Source organism: Gorilla gorilla, chromosome 10, assembly GCF_029281585.2.
Source record: "Gorilla gorilla gorilla isolate KB3781 chromosome 10, NHGRI_mGorGor1-v2.1_pri, whole genome shotgun sequence".
Lineage (NCBI taxonomy): Eukaryota > Metazoa > Chordata > Mammalia > Primates > Hominidae > Gorilla > Gorilla gorilla.
Genome location: NC_073234.2, coordinates 37,048,928 through 37,069,603, shown reverse-complemented (window position 1 = coordinate 37,069,603; position 20,676 = coordinate 37,048,928). Strand labels below are relative to the sequence as shown.

At 42.0% G+C, this 20,676-nt stretch overlaps 1 protein-coding gene and 1 long non-coding RNA gene across 3 annotated transcripts in view; one reads left to right on the top strand and one right to left on the bottom strand.

Moving 5' to 3' along the window:
• The window catches only part of C10H12orf56 (chromosome 10 C12orf56 homolog), a 116,510-nt gene that overhangs the window by 37,909 nt on the left and 57,925 nt on the right, over window positions 1-20,676 (bottom strand). For both annotated transcript variants that reach the window (XR_002008012.4, XM_019037809.4), the window contains exons 3-5: window positions 19,058-19,130; window positions 7,365-7,773; window positions 1,465-1,538 (exon numbers count right to left, since the gene is read on the bottom strand). Coding sequence is in view for 1 of the 2 variants with exons in the window: in XM_019037809.4 (XP_018893354.3) it covers window positions 1,465-1,538; window positions 7,365-7,773; window positions 19,058-19,130 (556 nt within the window). In the remaining variant the exon portion in view is untranslated. The remainder of the gene's footprint in view (window positions 1-1,464; window positions 1,539-7,364; window positions 7,774-19,057; window positions 19,131-20,676) is intronic.
• Window positions 9,116-9,864, top strand: LOC129525864 (uncharacterized). Its single transcript, XR_008670394.2, has 2 exons — window positions 9,116-9,457; window positions 9,761-9,864. It is a non-coding gene; the product is annotated as an uncharacterized lncRNA (long non-coding RNA).

Sequence of the window (20,676 nt, the reverse complement as noted above, 5' to 3'; positions counted from 1 at the left end):
CACAAGGTCAGGAGTTCGAGACCAGCCTGGCCAACATGGTGAAACCCAGTCTCTACTAAAAATAAAAAAATTAGCCGGGCATGGCTACTCGGGAGGCTGATGCAGGGGAACTGCTTGAACCTGGGAGGCAGAGGTTACAGTGAGCCAAGATGGCTCCACTGCATTCCAGCCTGGGCAACAGAGCAAGACTTTGTCTCAAAAAAAAAAAAACAAAAACAGAAAGAAAAAAAAAAGTGTGAACACAGGACGTTATGGAGGAGTCCCTCCTAACTTAGTTCTGGAGTGTCAAGAAAGATTTTTAGAGAAAATGATAAATAAGCTGAGACTTGATGAGTTGAAGTTATTCAGGAAGAGGAAGAAGAGTACAGTAGTGTTCCAGAAGAGGGGCCATCATGATAGGCCCCAGAGGGAAGAGAACAGGGAGTTTCCTGAGAACTGTGAGAAGTTCATTTGGAGCAGGAGCTTAGGGCAAGAGTGAGGATGGACACAATGCTTGAGGACAGAAAAATAAAAAGAGATGTCATACATATTTTTTGTACGCTGTTTAGACTTTCACTTAAGGGCAATGGGAAGCCATTCAAACGCTTCCCGGGAGGAATTACATGATCAGATTTGTGCTTCCGAAAGATTCCTCTGTTGTAATGGAGAATGGGCTGGAGAGGAGCAAGAGTGAAGGCAGAGAGACCAGCTAGGAAAACACTGTAGGAGCTCAGAACTGAGATAACTGGGCATGAGCGAGTGACCATGGAAAGAAGTGGATGTTATCCAGAGATAGTAAAGGCACAATAAATAAGGCATGCAATGACTGGCTGGATGCTGGAAATGGTGAAGGGGAGAGAGGAGGCAAGGGTGATTTCTAGGACTCTGGCTTAGGTGATCTAGGGATAATGACATCATTCCCTGTGTTAGGAAGCACAAGAGGAAAGTCAGGTTGCAGAGGGAAGATGCTGAGTTCTCTTTTAATATGTTGACTTTAACGTTCCTATGAGACATACAAAAGATGTCCAGTGGATACCTGTGTTTGCAGACTTAACCGTCAGGGCAGGCAGATGAGGTAAAGGTATAACTGTGATAGCCACACATACAACACAGAGTTAGGCGAGGCAAAGAGGGCCGGGCGCGGTGGCTCGCACATGCAATCCCAGCACTTTGGGAGGCCGAGGCAGGAGGATCACCTGAGGTCAGACCAATCTAACCAACCTGGCCAACATGGCGAAACTCCTGTCTCCACTAAAAAATACAAAAATTAGCCAGGTTTGATGGCGGGCGCCTGGAGTACTAGCTACTTAGGAGGCTGAGGCAGGAGAATCTCTTGAGCCAAGGAGGTGGAGGTTGCAGTGAGCCAAGACTGTCCCACTGCACCCCAGCCTGGGAAACAGAGTGAGACTCAGTTTCAAAAAACGGAGAGGCAAAGAGGAGAGAAAAATCCCCCATGCAACTCTGTCATACATGATCACTTCTTACCTATATGGCTTTTGACTTCCAATAGCAGGACTGAACTCACTAGCATAGAAGGGATCTTGTAAAAGAGTAGCTTTCTGAAAAAGGAAAAAGTAGAAATTGTTAGAATTTTTATTTACTGAAGATCAATTCCCCCTACCTTTAGTCAATGTTATGTATCTATTCTTTAAGCCCTCCTATAGTACACGATTTGTTTATAAAACTCATTCTACTGTTTAATAATACCACAGGGAATTTTTTTCTTATCCAGTTTTTAAAAAGTTTTAAATATAACACTTGCTCATTATAAAATGAAATTATTTAGGCCGGGTGCGGTGGCTCATGCCTGTAATCCCAGCACTTTAGGAGGCTGAGGCAGGCAGATCACGAGGTCAGGAGATCGAGACCATCCTGGCTAACACTGTGAAACCCCATCTCTACTAAAAATACAAAAAAAATTAGCCGGGCATGGTGGCAGGCACCTGTAGTCCCAGCTACTCGGGAGGCTGAGGCAGGAGAATGGCATGAACCCGGGGGGGAGGGGGAAGCTTGCAGTGAGCAGAGATCACACCACTGCACTCCAGCCTCGGCAACAGAGCGAGACTCTGTCTCAAAAAAAAAGAAAGAAAGAAAGAAAAATTATTTATCAAAATCACACAGTTTAGATAAAGTAAAATATAAAATTCTCTGTTTTTCCCTACCCCTTCCATCCCACTATGCAAAGTGTCTGATCGTGAAGCCAGGTACCATGGCTTCTACCTGTAGTCTCAGCTACTTCGGAGGCTGAGGCAGGTGGATCGAAAGAGTCCAGGAGTTGGAGGCTGCAGTGAGCTATGATTGTGCCACTACACTCCAGCCTGGGCAACAGAGCAAGACCTTGTGTCTAAAATTTTTAAAAGTATCTATCATCTGTTTGGTTTAGGTCCTTCCAGGCATATAAAGACTTATGAATTATAAACACATAAATTTATAGTATTTATATATTTTTATAATATATATTTAATCCTAAATTATATCACATATATTAATCTGGAACTTGATTTAACTTAATATATGGTGGATGGCTTTTCATGTCTGTGTATATAGATTTACCGATTTACAGCCCGGCCCAGTGGCTCACACCTGTAATCCCAGCATTTTGGGAGGCCAAGGTGGGCGGATCACGAGGTCAGGAGTTCGAGACAAGCCTGGCCAACATGGTGAAACCCCATCTCTACTAATAATACAAAAATTAGCTGGGCATGGTGGCACATGCCTGTAATCCCAGCTACTCGGGAGGCTGAGGCAGGAGAATCGCTTGAACCTGGGAGGCAGAGGTTGCCGTGAGCCGAGATCACACCATTGCACTCCAGCCTGGGCAATAAGAGCGAAACTCTGTCTCAAAAAAAAAAAAAAAAAGATTTACCGATTTACTTCAAAAAAATTTTTTTTTTTCCTTGGGAGACAGGGTCTCACTCTGTCACCCAGGTTGGAGTACAGTGGCATGATCATACCTCACTGCAGCCTCAAACTCCTGAGCTCAAGCAGTCCTCCTGCCTCAGCCTCCTGAATAGCTAGGACTACAGACATGTTCTACCATGCCAGGCCAATTTTTTACTTTTTATTTTTCAGTAGAGATGGGGTCTTGCTATGTTGACCAGGCTGGTCTTGAACTCCTGGCCTCAAGCGATCCTCCCCTCTGAACCTCCCAAAGTGCTAGGATTACAGGCATAAGCCACTGCATCCAACCAATATCAATTCTTGTAATGATTATTTAGTATTCCATAGCATAGATATACAGCACTTTTGTTAACTATTTCCTTATTAATGGAGTTATTTTTCCTTAAACCTTTAGTGTTGCCATTTCTCATTTATTCTGGGTCCTCAAAATAGTCATACAGTGTTCAGCAATTTCTCTAAATAATCTTTTATTTATGTTGAGGCTTAAGACAGGTCAGAAGGAATTTCTCAAATGTTGTTGATTTGACACTGCAGACAAGCTTTTTTTTTTTTTTTTTTTTTTTTTTGAGACGGAGTCTCCCTCTATCAGTCTGGAGTGCAGTAGCGCGATCTCGGCTCACGGCAACATCCGCCTCCCAGGTTCAAGCGATTCTCCTGCCTCAGTCTCCCGAGTAGCTGGGACTATAGGCGCCCGCCACCATGCCCGGCTAATTTGTTCTATTTTTTAGTAGAGACGGGGTTTCACCGTGTTAGCCAGGAAGATCTCGATCTCCTGACCTCGTGATCCGCCCGCCTCTGCCTCCCAAAGTGCTGGGATTACAGGAGTGAGCCACCGCACCTGGCCAGCTTTTTTTTTCTTTTTCTTTTTTTTTTTTTTGAGACGGAGTTTAGCTCTTGTTGCCCAGGCTGGAGTGCAATGGCACGATCTTGGCTAACTGCAACCTCCGCCTCCCAGGTTCAAGCAATTCTCCTGCCTCAGCTTCCTGAGTAACTGGGATTACAGGCGCCCACCACCACGGCCAGCTAATTTTTGTATTTTTAGTAGAGACGGGGTTTCACCATGTTGGCCCGGCTGGTCTCAAACTCCTGACCTCAGGTGATCCACCTGCCTCAGCCACCCAACCTGTCTTGTGCTTAATATCAGAGTGGTGTAGTGGGTGGATGGTGGCAAGGGAGATATGTGCTTTTTCTTACTACTTTTGTCATTGTTCTACGTTTTGTTTTTTTTTTTAAAGCAGCCTTTCTTCCCTCTCCAAATATTTACGTTTTCCTTAAATCCAGAATTTTAATTTGGGGTATCCCATATTTAGCTTTGTAGCAGCTATCTTCACAATGTATACAAGGCAAGGAATTACCACATTTCATCTTTACAGAATTTAAGGCGCTAAACAACCTACGTGTAACTGTTTTTGGTGAAAGTTACATATAAAATGGATTACTGAAGGAGGCTCAACTCCTCGGAAACCCTTAAAATCAGGATGAGTGCTGATAATTTCTAATTAGATGGTTTGGGTTAATTTTATCTAAAAGTACAGAGAAAGTTGAAATGTCTAATGTGGCCGGGCACAGTGGCTCACCCCTGTAATCCTAGCACTTTGGGAGGCCGAGACAGGCAGATCACCTGAGGTCAGGAGTTCAAGACCAGCCTGGCCAACATGGCGAAACCCTGTCTCTACTAAAATACAAAAATTAGAAGAGGACGGTGGCGCATGCTTGTAATCCCAGCTACTCGAGAGGCTGAGGCAGGAGAATCAATTGAACCCGGGAGGCAGAGTTTGCAGTGAGCCAAGATCGCACCATTGCAAGCCAGCCTGGGCAACAAGAGCGAAACTCCATCTCAAAAAAAAAAAAGTGTTTATATTGAACTAGTGGCTTATTGTTAGTAGAATGAATTCTAACCTGATTTCTCACTTACGTGTGAAATATTTGATTATTCATTTTCCATCTTTCAAGGAAGAGATAGAACATTATTGTAATTTTTTAAACTTATTTATTTTTTTAATTTTATTATATATATATTTTTTCAGACAGAGTCTCACTGTATTACACAGGCTGGAGTGCAAATGGCACAATCTTGGCTCACTGCAACCTCCGCCTCCGAGGCTTAAGTAATCCTCATCTCAGCCTCCCGAGTACATGCAGGCCATGTTCCTGGCTAATTTTTTTGTATTTTTTGTAGAGATGGGATTTCACCCATCTCTGTTGTCCAGACTGGTCTCTAATTCCTGAGCTCAGGTGATCCACCCACTTCAGCCTCCAAAAGTGATGGGATTATGGGCATGAGGCACCACGCCTGGCCTTACTTTTTATTTTAGAGATGGAGTCTTGCTTATTGCCCAGGATGGAGTGCAGTAGTGTGCAGCAGAGCTTCTAACTCCTGGGCTCAAACGATCCTCCTGTCTCAGCCTCTGGAGTAACTAGTACTATAGGTGCTACTACACCACACCTGGCTAAGAGAACGTTATTTTCAATGATAGTATCTACCAACTCATAAAGATAGTCTTCCTCCACCCACATTTATTTCAATGGTCATAGAAAAAAAAATCAGACTACCTAGATTCAAATCCCAGCTCTACACTAGCTATGTGACTTTGCACATATCATTTAATTTCTCTGTGCCTCAATTTCCTCATCTATAAAATGGGAATAACAGTCCTACCTCATAGGGTTGTTGTAAAAATTAAATAAGTTAATATCCATGAAGCATCAGGCTCCGTTCTATTGTTATTTTCTAGTAGGAAATTAACAATAGATATTAGTTATTGTTATTGCATAGACTATTTATAGCTTAGCAGGTAATGAGTCCGCCAATCTGAATGCTCCAACCATGCATCTGCTGCATAATTTAAAAGTATTGCTAAAACCTGAAGCTGGGCAATTCAGGGAAGCATAAACAGTTATTTTGAAGTATTCACATAGATTTTTTAAAGTCAGTTAAGTTTTGGCTTTTCTATTAGAATATATGAGATCTTTTTTTAATGCACCAGAGTTTTCCTCTATTTGTAATTTGTTTACATTTTTAATTTAAAGAAAGCCATTTAAAAATTTAGAAAGGAATTTTAAATGTTTGAAGTCTTCCAAACAGTGGTATGAGAAAAAAATTATGGGTTGTCCTGTAATCTTTCATAATTTTTAGCCATTTATAAAATCCTGGCTTCCTAGTTTCTTCTATCTGAAATAGCCCTTTATAATTATTATTATTATGTTGAAAGATCAATAATAAAAATTATGTACTACTGAAGATAAAGGGATTGTATTACTCTTTTAATAATTACTTATTTTTTAAATGAATTCTAACAAAAAGGTCCCTAAATGGGAGTTCTGACTCTGTCCCTAAAGTTATATAATCTTGAGTAAATCACTTAAAAATTTTGTGTTTTGGCCAGGCGTGGTGGCTCACGCCTGTAATCCCAGCCTTTGGGAGGCTGAGGTGGGCGGATCACCTGAGGTCAGGAGTTCGAGACCAGCCTGCCCAACATGGCAAAACCCCGTCTCTACCAAAAATACAAAAATTAGCTGGGCGTGGTGGTGGGCAACTGTAATCCCAGCTACTCAGGAGGCTGAGGCAGGAGAATTTCTTGAACCCAGGAGGTAGAGGTTGCAGTGAGCTGAGATCATACCACTGCACTCCAGCCTGGGGGACAAGAGTGAAACTCCATCTCAAAAGAAAAAAAAAAGATTGCATTTCAGTTTCCTCATTTATAAAATAAGGACTTAACCTAGTGATTTCTAGACAAATTTATCTGATCCTATAACAAGGTCTCCCCCATCAACCCACTTTCAATAGCACAGCTGAGCAATACAGAATCATACTGACAACGTTGAACCTTACCTGAGGTCTCTGTCACCCCAGCAACTGCAAAAGACCACCTGCTCACACATATTCCAAGATAAGACCTGTCTCCCTCCTTCTTCATGACTTCCATGACTCACCTTACCTACCTCTACAAAACCCCAGGTGTTTTTTTGTTTGTTTGTTTGTTTGTTTGAGATGGAGTCTTCCTCTGTCGCCCTGGAGTGCAGTGGTGCAATCTCAGCTCACTGCAATTAAACTCCGCCTCTGGAATTTAATTGATTCTCATGCCTCAGCCTCCCAAATAGCTGGGATTACAGGCATGCACCACCACATCCAGCTAATTTTTGTATTTTTTAGTAGCGACAAGGGTTTCACCATCTTGGCCAGGCTGGTCTCGAATTTCTGACCTCAAGTGATCCGTCCACCTCGGCCTTCCAAAGTGCTGGGATTACAGGAATGAGCCACCCTGCCCGTCCAGAAGCTGCTCATTAATGAGCATTTTTCCCTATTGCAATCGCCTAAATAAAATCATCTCCTTAATTGTTCAGTACATTTTGTTTTTCACAATATTATTAAATTCCAAGGCTAAATTTCCAAAATGGGAGGTAAAGGAGGGAGGAGGGCTTGTTTGCTCTAAAAAATAAAAATATAAAAATTCAGGTTAAGGTTAACTTAGGAGGACACTTACTATAATATAATTGTTCCATGAACTTTTTAAGTGCAGAAATATTGATGAGGTTGTGGAAATAACATACAAATGAAGTTCTGACTCCTTTTTCTCTAAATTTGAGTTGCTCTGTGAAGGGGAATCTAGGAGGGAATTTCCTAAGTAAAACTCATTTCCGTTCCCATTGCACTTGAAAGGAATTTCACTTATGGAGTTGTTGTGATCTGGAAGTCCCTGGGGTTCTTTTGTGTTTGTTGTGCAAGATGGCTCGCTGACAGCCTTGCCAGTTGTTGGTGCAGACTGAGAGCTCCTCCTGGAGGGGGAAGGTAGGGGTCGAAAGGCACCTTGGCCATGAAGGGACAGCTTTTTGAGGCCTGGATGAGGACAGAGAGTTGAGTCCTTGGATGGTGTACTGCTCTCCTGCTGGTCCCTGTCAGGTAGAATTTAGTGTTAAACATGACATGCAAAATTTCACAGTAAGCAACAAAGAGAACCGGTAGTTTAAGACTGAACACAAATGTTTTCTCACAAAAGGAATGCTTGTTAAAACAAGGAAGTCATTGAACCTCGCTGGTAATAACCCATTGACTAGAGGAGATTTGATACTGCAATCTTTTAGTATACTTTTCTGTGTTCAGAAATAAACTGTATTTCGGAAATACATTTTATTTCACAGAATGAAGCACTGTATATATTGAAAGCATTGTGCCTGTCCTTCATGGATCCCTGATATTCCCACTGAAAGGACTTTTTCTTTTAAGTTTTGAAACTTGATTGTCCTTTAATTGTACATTGCTAATGGATCCTATAAAGAAAAAACAATTCAAATAGGGATATGAAGAGAGGGGTTTTGTTTGTTTGTTTGTTTGAGACAGGGTCTCACTCTGTCACCCAGGTTGGAGTACAGTGGTGCCATCTGGGCTGTCTGTAACCTCCACCTCCCAGGCTCAAGTGATCCTCCCACCTCAGCCTCCTGAGTAGCTGGGACTACAGGCATGTGCCACTATGCCCAGCTAATTGTTGTATTTTTTTGTAGTGATGGTGAGACACAGGACTAGCTGGATTTCCTAGGCCGACTAAGAATCCCTAAGCCTAGCTGGGAAGGTGACCACTTCCACCTTTAAACACGGGGCTTGCAACTTAGCTCACACCCAACCGATCAGTAGTAAAGAGAGCTCATTAAAATGCTAATTAGGCAAAAACAGGAGGTAAAGAAATAGCCAATCATCTATCGCCTGAGAGCACAGTGGGAGGGACAATGATTGGGATATAAACCCAGGCATTTGAGCCAGCAACAGCTACCCTCTTTGGGTCCCCTCCCTTTTATGGGAGCTCTGTTTTCACTCTATTAAATCTTGCAACTGCACTCTCTTTTTGTCTGTGTTCGTTACGGCTAGAGCTGAGCTTTCGCTCGCCGTCCACCACTCCTGTTTGCCTTCTTGGCAGACCCGCCGCTGACTTCCATCGCTCCGGATCCGGCAGGGTGTCCGCTGTGCTCCTGATCCAGTGAGACGCCCAGTGCCGCTCCCGAACGGGCTAAAGGCTTGCCATTGTTCCTGCACAGCTAAGTGCCCGGGTTCGTCCTAATCGAGCTGAACACTAGTTACTGGGTTACGCGGTTCTCTTCGGTGACCCACGGCTTCTAATAGAGCTATAACAATCACCACATAGCCCAAGATTCCATTCCTTGGAATCCATGAGGCCAAGAACCCCAGGTCAGAGAACATGAGACTTGCCACCATCTTGGAAGCAGCCTGCCATCATCTTGGGAGCTCTGGGAGCAAGGACACCCCGGTAACAATGGGAACTCACTATGTTGCCCAGGCTGGTCTCAAACTCCTGGGCTCAAGTGATCTGCCCACCTCTGCCTCCACCTCCCAAAGTGCTGGGATTACAGGCCTGTGCCACTGTGCCTGGCCTGAGATTTTTTAAATGATGTTTTCTTTAATTCCCCTCCTGCTAATACTCTTCTGATTTTCCCAGTAGCATCAGCACTTTTTTCAGAATCAATGCTGTGTCCTTTACTTTCCCTATTCTCTCCAGCTCACCATGACATTTCTTTACTTTGCTGCATAAGAAAACAAGTTGGAGAAACTAAGAAGTTTCAGAGTATGGTGAGACCTAAATTCCAATCCTGGCTCTGCCACTTAATGGTTATGTGACCTTTGTTAAACAAAGTTTATGAGAGGCCATTGTTTTCAACTAGCCTCCTGCATGAGGCCCCAGCAGAACGGACCAAAACAGAAGGGAGTCCCTTGTGCTTAGTACCAGTAATCAAACTGAACTTGGAAACTGACCAGTTTTCCAGAAGAACAGATTCCACTCAACCTCAGTCAATAATGAAGTAGTGTCCTCTGTTTTAACCCTATAAGAACAGTAACTTTGAAACAAGCAATCCAATTTTTGTCTCGTTTCAGCTTACTTCAGCCTTTCTCTGCCTATAAAGTCAACCTCCTCTGCTCAGCTTTTCAGACCACTTCTCCCACTTCTAGAATCACAAATAAAACTAAATCTATGCTTATTTTGTCTTTTGACATCTTAGTGGACCTAGGACTTCATTTCCTAATTTTAAAATAGAAACAATGATAGCACCCATCTCATAAGGTTTATGTGAGGATACATGCAATGAGTTTGCAAAACTGGAAACAATATGTGCAAGCTATTACTATTACCCTATATTGCCTTCAGTTGATGGTTTATCTTTTTTTTTACTTCAATAATTTTGGGGGGAAGTTTATCCTTTTACATTAAATTATCTTCTCTCTCCCATAAGATTAGAACCTCCACGATAGTGGAAAACTACTTTGTTTTGTAGAGATGGGGGTCTCACTACATTGCCCAGGCTGGTCTTAAACTCCTGCCCTCAAGTTATCCTCCTGCCTCAGTCTCCCAAATTGCTGGGGTTACAGGCATGAGCCACTGTTCCCAGCTTGAAATCTCTCTTTTATTTTTACAAACTTAAAATTTTTGTGTAGAGATGGGGTCTCACTATGTTGCCAGGGCTGGTCTCAAACTCCTGGGTTCAAGCAATCCACCTGTCTCAGCCTCCCAAAGTGCTGGGATTACAGGTGTGAGCCACTGCACCCTGCCCCAGCCTACAATTTCTTAAGTGGAATGTTTAACTCATTTATTTTTTTAAACTCTCTTATTTCTTGGTGAATACAGTAAAAGCTGTAAATACAGCTTTAGAGCAGACCTCTAAAGTCTGCTTTAGCTCAGTTGCATGCACTTTGGTATGTATTGGCATTAAGTTCTAAGTATCTTTTAATTTCCTTTATTATTTTCAGCAGTTTGATCATGATGTGTTTGGGTGTGGAATTTTTTTGAGTTTATCTTTTTGGGGGTTCACTGAGTTTCTTGAACCTGTAAGTGTATATCTTTTACCAAATTTGGAGAATTTTCTGTCATTATTCCTCCAAATACTTTTTCTTTTCATTAATTTTTTTTACATTTATTTAATTTATTATTATTATTATTATTATTATTTTTAGAGACAGAGTCTCACTATGTTACCCATGCTGGTTTTGAACTCCTGGGCTCAAGCAATCCTCTTGCCTAGGCCTCCCAAAGTGCTAGGATTACAGGCATGAGCCATTGTGCCTGGCTATTTCTCTGCACTATACTTTTTCTCCTCTCCTTCTAAGACTCTGAAGACATGAATACTAGATCTTTTTATACTGCCACACAGTACCCTGAGATTCTGTTTGTCTTTTCCTTCAATCTTTATTCTCTTTTGTTTGGACTAGATAATTTCTATTCATCTATCTTCAAATTCAGTGACTTTCCTCTGTCATCTCCATTCCAGCTATTGAGCCATTCAGTGAATTTTTAAAATTTCAGTTATTATAGTATGTTTTTCATTCTAAACTTTCCATTTGGTCCCTTTTTTATGCCTTCTATTTCTCTACTGAGACTTTCTGTCTTTCCATTTGCTTCAAAGGGGTTCATACTTACTTCTTAGAGCATGGTTATAATAGTTGCCTTAAAGTCTTTGGTTGAGCCAGGCATGGTGGCTCATGCCTGTAATCCCAGCACTTTGGGAGGCCGAGGTGGGAGGATCACTTGAGGCCCAGGAGTTCAAGACCAACCTGGCCAATATAGCGAGGCCCCATTTCTGATAACAACATCCTTCTTGTGGCCTGCAGCTTCTCATCATTAGGCCTAAAACATGGCAGCTAGGAGGTGTTTCAAATCTCTGTACATGATAACATCCTTTAGTCCTCTACTTAGTGTTTTCTATCCCACCCTGCCTTTTGTTTAGGCTTCTAACTCAAATGTTTAATTACGGAGATGACAGTGCTAAAAAACTATGGGACAGTAGACCCAGTTCCCTCTTCACCCTCTTTTTTTGGAAAACTACTCCTCTCCTCTACAAACAGAGCACACAGAAGCTGCCATGTTTTTAAAGACCCTGATTTGTCGGCTGTGGTGAATATTTTTCAGCAGTGTGTCATTTATTCAAGCTGGGCAATCAGAGACTTTCGTCAGGATTTAAAAATTCAGTACAAGTAAGTGTGTGAGTTAGCCTTTGTCTGGTGGTGGAAGCTGTAAAATGTGAATTTAAGACAGTCAGTGACTCGTGTGCTGCCCCATGGAGGATGTGGTGTTCAGGGAGAGAAGATGCAATTGACACACAAACATCAGAGAAGCAGACAGGGACTGAGTCCTGGGACACTCAAGCCCCCAGTTCCAGCTGTGTCTAAATTCCGTTCTTACCATTCCTACGTTCCCAGGATTCCATTTCTAAGCTTTACTGAGTTTGCTCACCATTGTATTCATACATTTAAAATAGAACACAGAGCCCAGCAATTCGAATATGCCAGATTAGACTGACAGAGAGATCTCTGTCTGTATCTATATCTTTATATATTTCCATTTCTAAATATATCTGTTGAATGAATACTGAATTTCATGAGTTGACGCAGTAATTCCAATAAATTCCCTTTTTAAACCTAAAATGCATTTCTGTCACTTTTAACAGAGTTTTAACCTCCACAGTAACCTAAAACAACTACTGCAAACATTTACTTTTTTTTTTTTTTTTTTTTTTTTGCCAAGACAGGGTCTTACTCTGTCACCCAGGCTGGAATGCAGTGGTGTGAGTAGCTTGGACTAGAGGGACATGCCACCAGCCCAGCTAATTTTTGCTTTTTTGTTTGTTTGTTTAAGAGATGGGGTTTCACCATGTTGCCCAGGCCAGTCTTAAACTCCTGGGCTCAAACAATCTACCCACCTTGGCCTCCCAAAGTGCTAGTATTACAGGTGTGAGCCATCATGCCCAGCTGCAAACATTAACTAAAAACCTCTTTTATTTTTCTAAATTGGAGGAAAACAATGGAACTCTCAAAGTATCCCAGAAATGTGGGGAATTACATGCTGAAATGAAGACTTGACTATGGGAGTATGTGGATGCCTATTCCTAGAACTGCCCCTCCCTCAATCCTTCCAATTACAAAGACCATGTTAAGAATTTCACTCAGTGCCCTGCTACAAGGCAGAGCCCTCCGCGCAGAAGCTCATAAGTCACATTCTTCAGGGCAATAATGGAAATACATCAACTCTGTCCAAACATGGTTTATTATTACATGGATTTAGAGCAAATCACACTCCCACAAGCCAATATTATGCAAGCCAGGCTAGGTTGTAAAGAATATGATTATTCATTCAACAAATATTAAGCACCTAGTATGTACCAAGCACTGGGCCAACACTAGAAATATATCAGTGCACAAGAATATCTAGGTCCCAGCTCTCATGGAGCTTGCATTCTAGTGGGAAGACAGACAATAAGCAATGAACATGTAGTTACAACTTACGAAAGTGCAATTGAAATCAACAAAGCAGTCTGATAAAGAAAACTTGTGTGTGTTTGTTGACGGGTGGCATACTTCAAACTAGGTGATCAAGCAAGAACTCTCTGGGATGAGGACATTTAAGCTAAGATCTCAAGGATGAGAAAGAGTGAGCCATGTGAAAAGCAATGTTAAGAGGGGTAAGAAGTTCAAAGGTCTGAGGTGGAAAGAGTTTGCAGTGCTCCAACTATTGAGATGAACAAGAGAAGTAAGAGATGAAGCTGGAGCGGTAGGCAACGGCCAGTTCTCGCAGGGATGTCTAGACGTGGTAAAAGGTTTATTTGCTGTGCAATGGAATACCACTGAAAGGTTTTACGCAAGAAAGGGACATTTGGAAAGTATCATTTTGGCTTTAAGGTGGATAATGGATTCAGGCAGAAGCAGACAGTTACTGAGAATGGAGGTGGAGAGCGTAGTTGAGGTGTTGCAGAAGTGATGAGAGATGATAGTGGAGTTTTGGCAGTGGAGATAGAAGTTGATGGGTGAGTTAGAGACATATTATGAACTCAGGAGTTCCAATAATCCAGGGGAAGATTGATGTCATTGTAGATTATTTAGGCCAGCAATTCTCAAACCTTGGTAGCTAGCTAACAGAATCATCTAGGTAGCTACCAAAAACAGACAACTGAACACTGTCCCTAAAGCTGAGGATTCCATAGCCTGGAGTAGAGCCTAGGAGTCTGTACTCTCCACGAGCCCTTGGGAGATTCTTATACATGACCAAGATTGAAATAAACATGGACTTTTGCCATTATTCCAGGTCAGCTTTATTTCCACACCCCAGAAGATCTAGGCTAAGTCCTCACATAGCCCAGTCAGCATGTGTTAAGAGTGTAGGCTAATCTCAAAGCAGTAACACCACATTAAGCAGCAGCAGTGGAGCTGGGCATGCCTGTAATCCCAGCTACCTAGGAGGTTGAGGCTTTAGTGAGCCATAATCACACCACTGTACTTGGCCCAGGCAACAGAGCAAGACCCTGTCTAAAAAATAAAAAAAAGAAGAAGAAGAAGAAAAGCAGCAGCAGCAATGAGTGTCCCAGATTCTAACTTTCTGATAAGTAAATTCAAGCCCCTACAGTCTATTTAACTTTACACAGAAGGACTACTGGGGGAAAATGAGATCTCATATTCAATTGACTTCTCTAAAAGTGTGCGGTTTTATCTTTTTGTAAAAGGCAGAATAGTACACATACATGAATCTTTGATAATCTAGGTCCTTCTGAGCTTCGGGATTATCTTCATTAATATAGTGTGGAACTGAAATTGACGAGTTGGCCTGAAACAGCAGGCTCCCAAAGACAGAAGCCAAAAGAAGGCGAGACTTGAGTGCCCCAGCTCCCTAGCATCTCCAGTAGTCTTCCCCTGAGTGAGCCACCACAAATAAATATCTATGCCACATAAAAACAACGTATCTGTGCCTGCTAAGGAAAAAAGAGTTTCAATCTACCCCACATAAACATACAGTCTAGGTAAATGAATTCCCTAATCTCCCCTATTGCTGCCCCAAAGATCTTTTTTATAGAAATTCCAGGACCATCACTGACTCCAGGAAGGATCTAACACCAGTCCAAATCCTCTTCTATATATATAGGTATAAACCTAAAATTCTACTAGTTTTTTTCTGCCTCTAGCCAAGATGGAGTAGTAGGGACCATATATACCCTTCTACCTGAAACAACCAAAAATTGGACAAAATATATGCAAAAACAGATTTCAAGACACTAGACACCAGGCAATAAAAGATAATGAGCCCTGGTAGATGGGAAATAATCAAGGTGAGGCCTAATGATTGTCCCAGTTTACTGCCTTGAAAAAGTCTCCAGGGCACAGGGTAGAGAGGAGGGGGGTGGTACATACTGATTGTGGTAATGGTTTCATGGGGAGATATATATGATAAAACATACATGCACAGTTTATTGTGTGTCAATCATACCTCAGTAAAGCTGTTACAACAAAATTCTACAAATAGAACTTCTTTCCTGGAGCTGCTGGCTTTCATGCCTGCTAAAATGGAAATCCCACCAAAGGAATAACCATTTTAAATCTGTATTATTAAATTATCACAATGTTCTGGGCACAGTGGCTCACGCCTGTAATCCCAGTACTTGGGACCACCGCCAGCCGAGGCGAGTGGATTACAAGACTGGGAGTTCGAGACCAGCCTGACAAACATGGTGAAACCCCGTCCCTACTAAAAATACAAAAAAATTAGCTGGGTGTGGTGGCGGGTACCTGCAATCTCAGCTACTCAGGAGGCTAAGGCAGAAGAATCACTCAGGGAACCCAGGAGGCGGAGGTTGCAGTGAGCCGAGATTGAGCCACTGCACTCCAGCCTGGGTGACGGAGCTAGACTCTGTCTCAGAAAAAAAAAAAAGAAAGAAAGAAATTATCACAATGTGGTATCAGTAAAAACCCAAACATAAAATTTACAGGAAGAGCAAGGATACTTGCTAGGTGGTATGGTTTGAATACTTGTCCCCTCCAAAACTTACATTGAAATTTAATCCCCAGTATGGCAGTATTGAGAGGTGAGACCTTTAAGAGGTGACTGGGTAGTGAGGGCTCTGCCCTCATAAATGGATTAATCAATTCATGGATAAGTGGGTTAATATGTTAATGTGTTATCACGGGAATGGAACTGGCTTTATAAGAAGAGGAAGACAGACTTGAGCTTGCATGCCCAGTCCTCTTGCCATGTGATGTCCTGCACAGCCTAGGAACTCCGCTGAGTGTCCCCACCAGCAAGAACGCTCTCAGCAGATACAACTCCTTGACCTTGGCCTTCTCAGCCTCCATAACTGTAAGAAATACATTTTTTTCCTTATAAATTAGCCAGTTTCAGGTATTCTGTGATATGCAACAGAAAACAGACTGAGATACCAGGGAAGGCTAGAGAGAGGACAGCACAGAGAAGGGAGAAAGAGCACAGAATGGGAAAAATGGAAACAAATCTTGACCACTTGACAAGTGTGTTGAGAGCTGGAAGTAGCCAGGGTAGTTCCATGAAAATGCATGGTAACCATGGCTCATATTTACCTATGTAACAAATCTGCACGTCCTGCATATGTATCTCAGAACTTAACATAAATAAAATAAAATTTTTAAAAAAGAAAATGTGTAGTGGTGTTTCTTAGTTGCCACAATAAATGGGGAGCATTTTTGGCACTTAGTGGACAAAAGCCAGGGAAGCTGAAGTTTCACAATGTGTGGCCCCATTCTGCGCAAGTACAAATGGTGCCACACAAATGCCAGTAGCACCCCTTGAGAAATCTGGTGAAAGGAATTTAGCTACACAGGCTGTTGGTTCCTTCTCCAATGCCAGCATTTTAAAGGGGTCTCAATGCGCATTTTAAGCTATGGTTTGCCATGCTAAATAGAACACATTAGACAATTCTGTCTTAGTTTTTTTGATGTTTGGCTTCAAATGTAATCAAAACCTCCAAAGCCTTGAGAACTCTGACAGGAACACATGAACTCCTTAACCTTGAACTTACTTAAGCACCTTTAAGAATATTAGGTACTGCAGCCACTGTCCAACAATTTTCTTATCCAGAATAATTGGCCCTAAGGTTAAAATTCTACAAAGCAAATTGGTAATGTGTTTAGGAAAAATAAACTCCCTAAGCCGTTTTTTTTTTTTTTGGCAAGAAAGAAAGTTATAATAATAATGAAATTTAGGTTTGGAAGAGACCTCATAGGTCCTCTTGTTCAAACTGTGAGAGAGGGTGAGAATGATAGAAAGTGCAGTGAGAAAAGGCCCCTCCCCAGCAAGCTAAGCAACACAGCATGGGCCATCACGGGTTTGTGAATATCCCCAGTTAGGATTTCACTTTTTCTGAACAGCATTTTGCAATGCTTTTCTAATCTGGATATTTCCCCTTGCTGTGACCTGTCTTTCTAGGATCCAATTCATATTAATTTTCCCTATGCCTCTATATCCCTCAAGTGGCAGCTCCCAGAATCCTACACTCCCCTCTTCCTTCTAATATCTAAATAGAGTAAGTGTGTAACAGTATCACACTTTGGCCAGGCACAGTGGCTCATGCCTGTAATCCAAGCACTTTGGGAGGCCAAGGCAGACAAATCATGAGGTCAGGAGTTCGAGACCTGCCTGGCCAACATGGTGAAACTCCATCTCTACTTAAAATACAAAAAATTAGCTGGGCATGGTGGCGGGTGCCTGTAATCCCAGCTACTCGGGAGGCTGAGGCAGGAGAATCACTTGAACCCAGCAGGCGGAGGTTGCAGTGAGCCGAAATCGAGCCACTGCACTCCAGCCTGGGCGACAGTGCAAGACTCCATCTCAAAAAAAAAAAAAAAAAAAAATATATATATATATATATAGTATCACACTTTAACTTATGCAACTTAAGAAACAACTTTTTTTTTTGTCCAGGTGCGGTGGCTCACAACTGTAATCCCAACACTGGGAGGCTGAGGTGAGCAGATCACTTGAGGTCAAGAGTTTGAGATCAGCCCGGTCAACATGGCAAAACCCCATCTCTACTAAAAATACAAAAAATTAGACAGGCGTGGTGGTGGGCACCTGTGATCCCAGCTACTCAGGAAGCTGAAGCAGGAAAGTCGCTTGAACCTGGGAGGCAGAGGTTGCAGTGAGCAGAGATCACACCACTGCACTCCAGCCTGGGTGACAGAGCGAGACTCAGTCTCAAAAAAAAAAGAAACTCCTTTTTCTCCTTTTTAAATTTACCCAGACTTCTTTCCCACCTTCCAGACTGAAATTTCAACTGTCAGATGAACTTATACACCAGATAAGCCCACTAGAACCTCAAGCTTAACCTATTTAAACCAGTACTTGAGCGTGATCCCTTCTGACATCCTTATTTCTTTGAAGGGCATCGCTATTCAGTCACCCCAGCTGGAAACCACAGTAGTTTCTCTTTCCATCTCTCCTATTTCAATTAAATGTTAGTATTGTGGATTCTGCCTATGAAATATCTCTTCCATCCGTCCCTTTTTCTTTATTCTTGCTACCACTACCCCAGTTCACATTCTAATGACTTTCCACCAATCTCAGGTCTTTCCCTACTTCAATCCATTTTAAGCACAATCGTCGGATTATTTTTCTGTAGTAATGGTTTCTATATCATTCTCATGGCCAAAACTTTCCATGGTTTTTTCATATCCTGTGAAATGAAATGTAAAGTCTTCATCTGGACTTTTAAGACCCTCCAAAGTGTAGGATCCATTTCACTTTCAGGTCCTATTTTCAATCCCATGGGGCTAACTAACACATGTTCCATTTCTTTTCTGCCTGGATCTCCTCTCCCACTATTCCTCCAACTGCAGTGTCCCCATCTCCAGGCGCCCTATTCCTTTACCAACTGTCACCAGGCATCTTGACTTCTCCCCACAACTGAATATCATCTGTCCCCTCTTTAAATCTCTTTGAAAATTGCTCAGACTCATTCAGGACACTTAGCATGTGGACTATGTATTTTCTTAATTTGTGCAAATGCTGTATATCTTAGTTAGAATCAGCTTCTCAAGGACAGGATTTATGAGTACTCATCTTTGTATCCATCATAGGGCCTAACATAGTGCCCTACACAGAACCAGAGCTCAACAGATGTCTTTGAATTTAATTTTAATGAATTATTTATCTATATTGTGACATCTATATGTTCAGTAATATATAGAAAATTAGAAAAACTATACTATTTAACTGATTTGAATTGAGAAAAAGTTCTCTCAAAAATACCTTCTTCCTTATTGCATATATAAGATTAATAGAACTCAGTCCAAAGCCATTAGTAGAGAAAAAAAATTAAGAAAAACAAGTTACAATGTAAAAATGTTTTGGTTAGCAAGTTAAACACATACTCCAAACAACAATCTCACCTGAGAGGAGATTCGTTCAGACTTCTGGACTCTTTGCTTCTCCAAAAGGCAAGGCCATTCTTTTCTTCCTTGACTTAAAAAAAAAATAGTTATTTGGTCATTAATTAAATAATTTGATTGAGATTATGAAGAAGACCTAGTCTCATGTACTGATTAAATGACTGTTCATAAATCCTCACAAAAATTGTAAGTCCAAAATTGTAAGCTGGGTAGCATGATGGAGCAAAAAGAACTTTGACTTTGACAACATGTCCTCAGCCAAGCACGGTGGCTCACACTTGTAATCCCAACATTTTAGAAGGCTGAAGTGGGAGGATCACTTGAGCTCACAAGTTCAAGACCAGCCAGGGCAACATAATGAGATGTCATCTCTACAAAAAATAGAAATATTAGCTGAGTGTGGTGGTGTGCATCTGTAGCCCCAGCTACTTGGGAGGCTGAGGATGGAGGATTGCTTGAGCCTAGGTGGTTGAGGATGCAGTGAGCTATGATCACACCATTGCACTCTAGCCTGGGTAACAGAGCAAGACCCTGTCTCAAAAATAAAAAATAAAAATAAAATTTAAAAAGTAGGGCCTTTTTGGAAGTGATTAAGTCACTAGGGCTCTGCCCTCATAAATGGGATTAGTACCCTTATAAAAGGTTGACGGGAGTGCCCTAGTCCCACTGCCCCTCCCACTACGTGAGGACATAGGATTTGTTCCTCCTGCCATGTGAGCATGCAGCAAGAAGTTGCCATCTCTGAAGCAGAGGGCAGCCCTCACCAGACACTGAGTCTGCTGGTGACTAGATCTTGGACTTCCAGCCTCCAGAACTGTGAGAAACAAATTTCTGTTGTTTATAAATTACCTAGTCTAAGGTATTTTGTTATAGCAGCAGGTGCAGGATAAGACAGTGGTCCGCTGTTATTCTGTCTTTCCAGCCTCTCCCTTTTTTGAAGAATTGCTCTCTTCCTATAGTTACCATGAGGGTTCTTATCCTTAAATTAAAAAAAAAAGAAGAAAAAAAGACTTTGCTCCTTCCATGAAATGAATGATGTTTAAGTTTTAGTGCCCCTGGCCAGGTGCGGTGACTCACACTTGTAATTACAGCAGTTTGGGAGGCTGAAGCAGACGGATCACTGGAGGCCAGGAGTTCGAGACCAGCCTGGCCAACATGGTGAAACCCAGTTTCTACTAAAAACACAAAAATAGCTAGGCGCGGTAGGGTGGGCCTGTAGTCCCAGCTACTCAGGAGGCTGAGGCAGGAGAATCTCTTGAACTAGGAGAGAGAGGTTGCAGTGACCCAAGCACTTCAGCCTGGGTGAAAGAGCGAGACTCCATCTCAAAAAAAAAAAAAAAAAAAGTTTCAGCCCCGCTCAGTGCATGAGTTCCTTCCAAAGTCTTAGGAGAGACCCTAAAAATGTGTTCACATGGCCAAATGTTTTTATAAGAATTGCAAAGAGAATAATCCACCTCTTCAACCACAATAATTTAAGAGCACAGGCTCTTCTTCCCACTTCAATTTTTCTTCTGTCTCACTTCCTCTCTTGAGAGTGGCTGTAGGCACTTTGTATTTGTGATTTCTTCTGTCCTGATTTCTTTGGAGTGCTGCGGGCATTGTATTTGTACAGTGTAAGA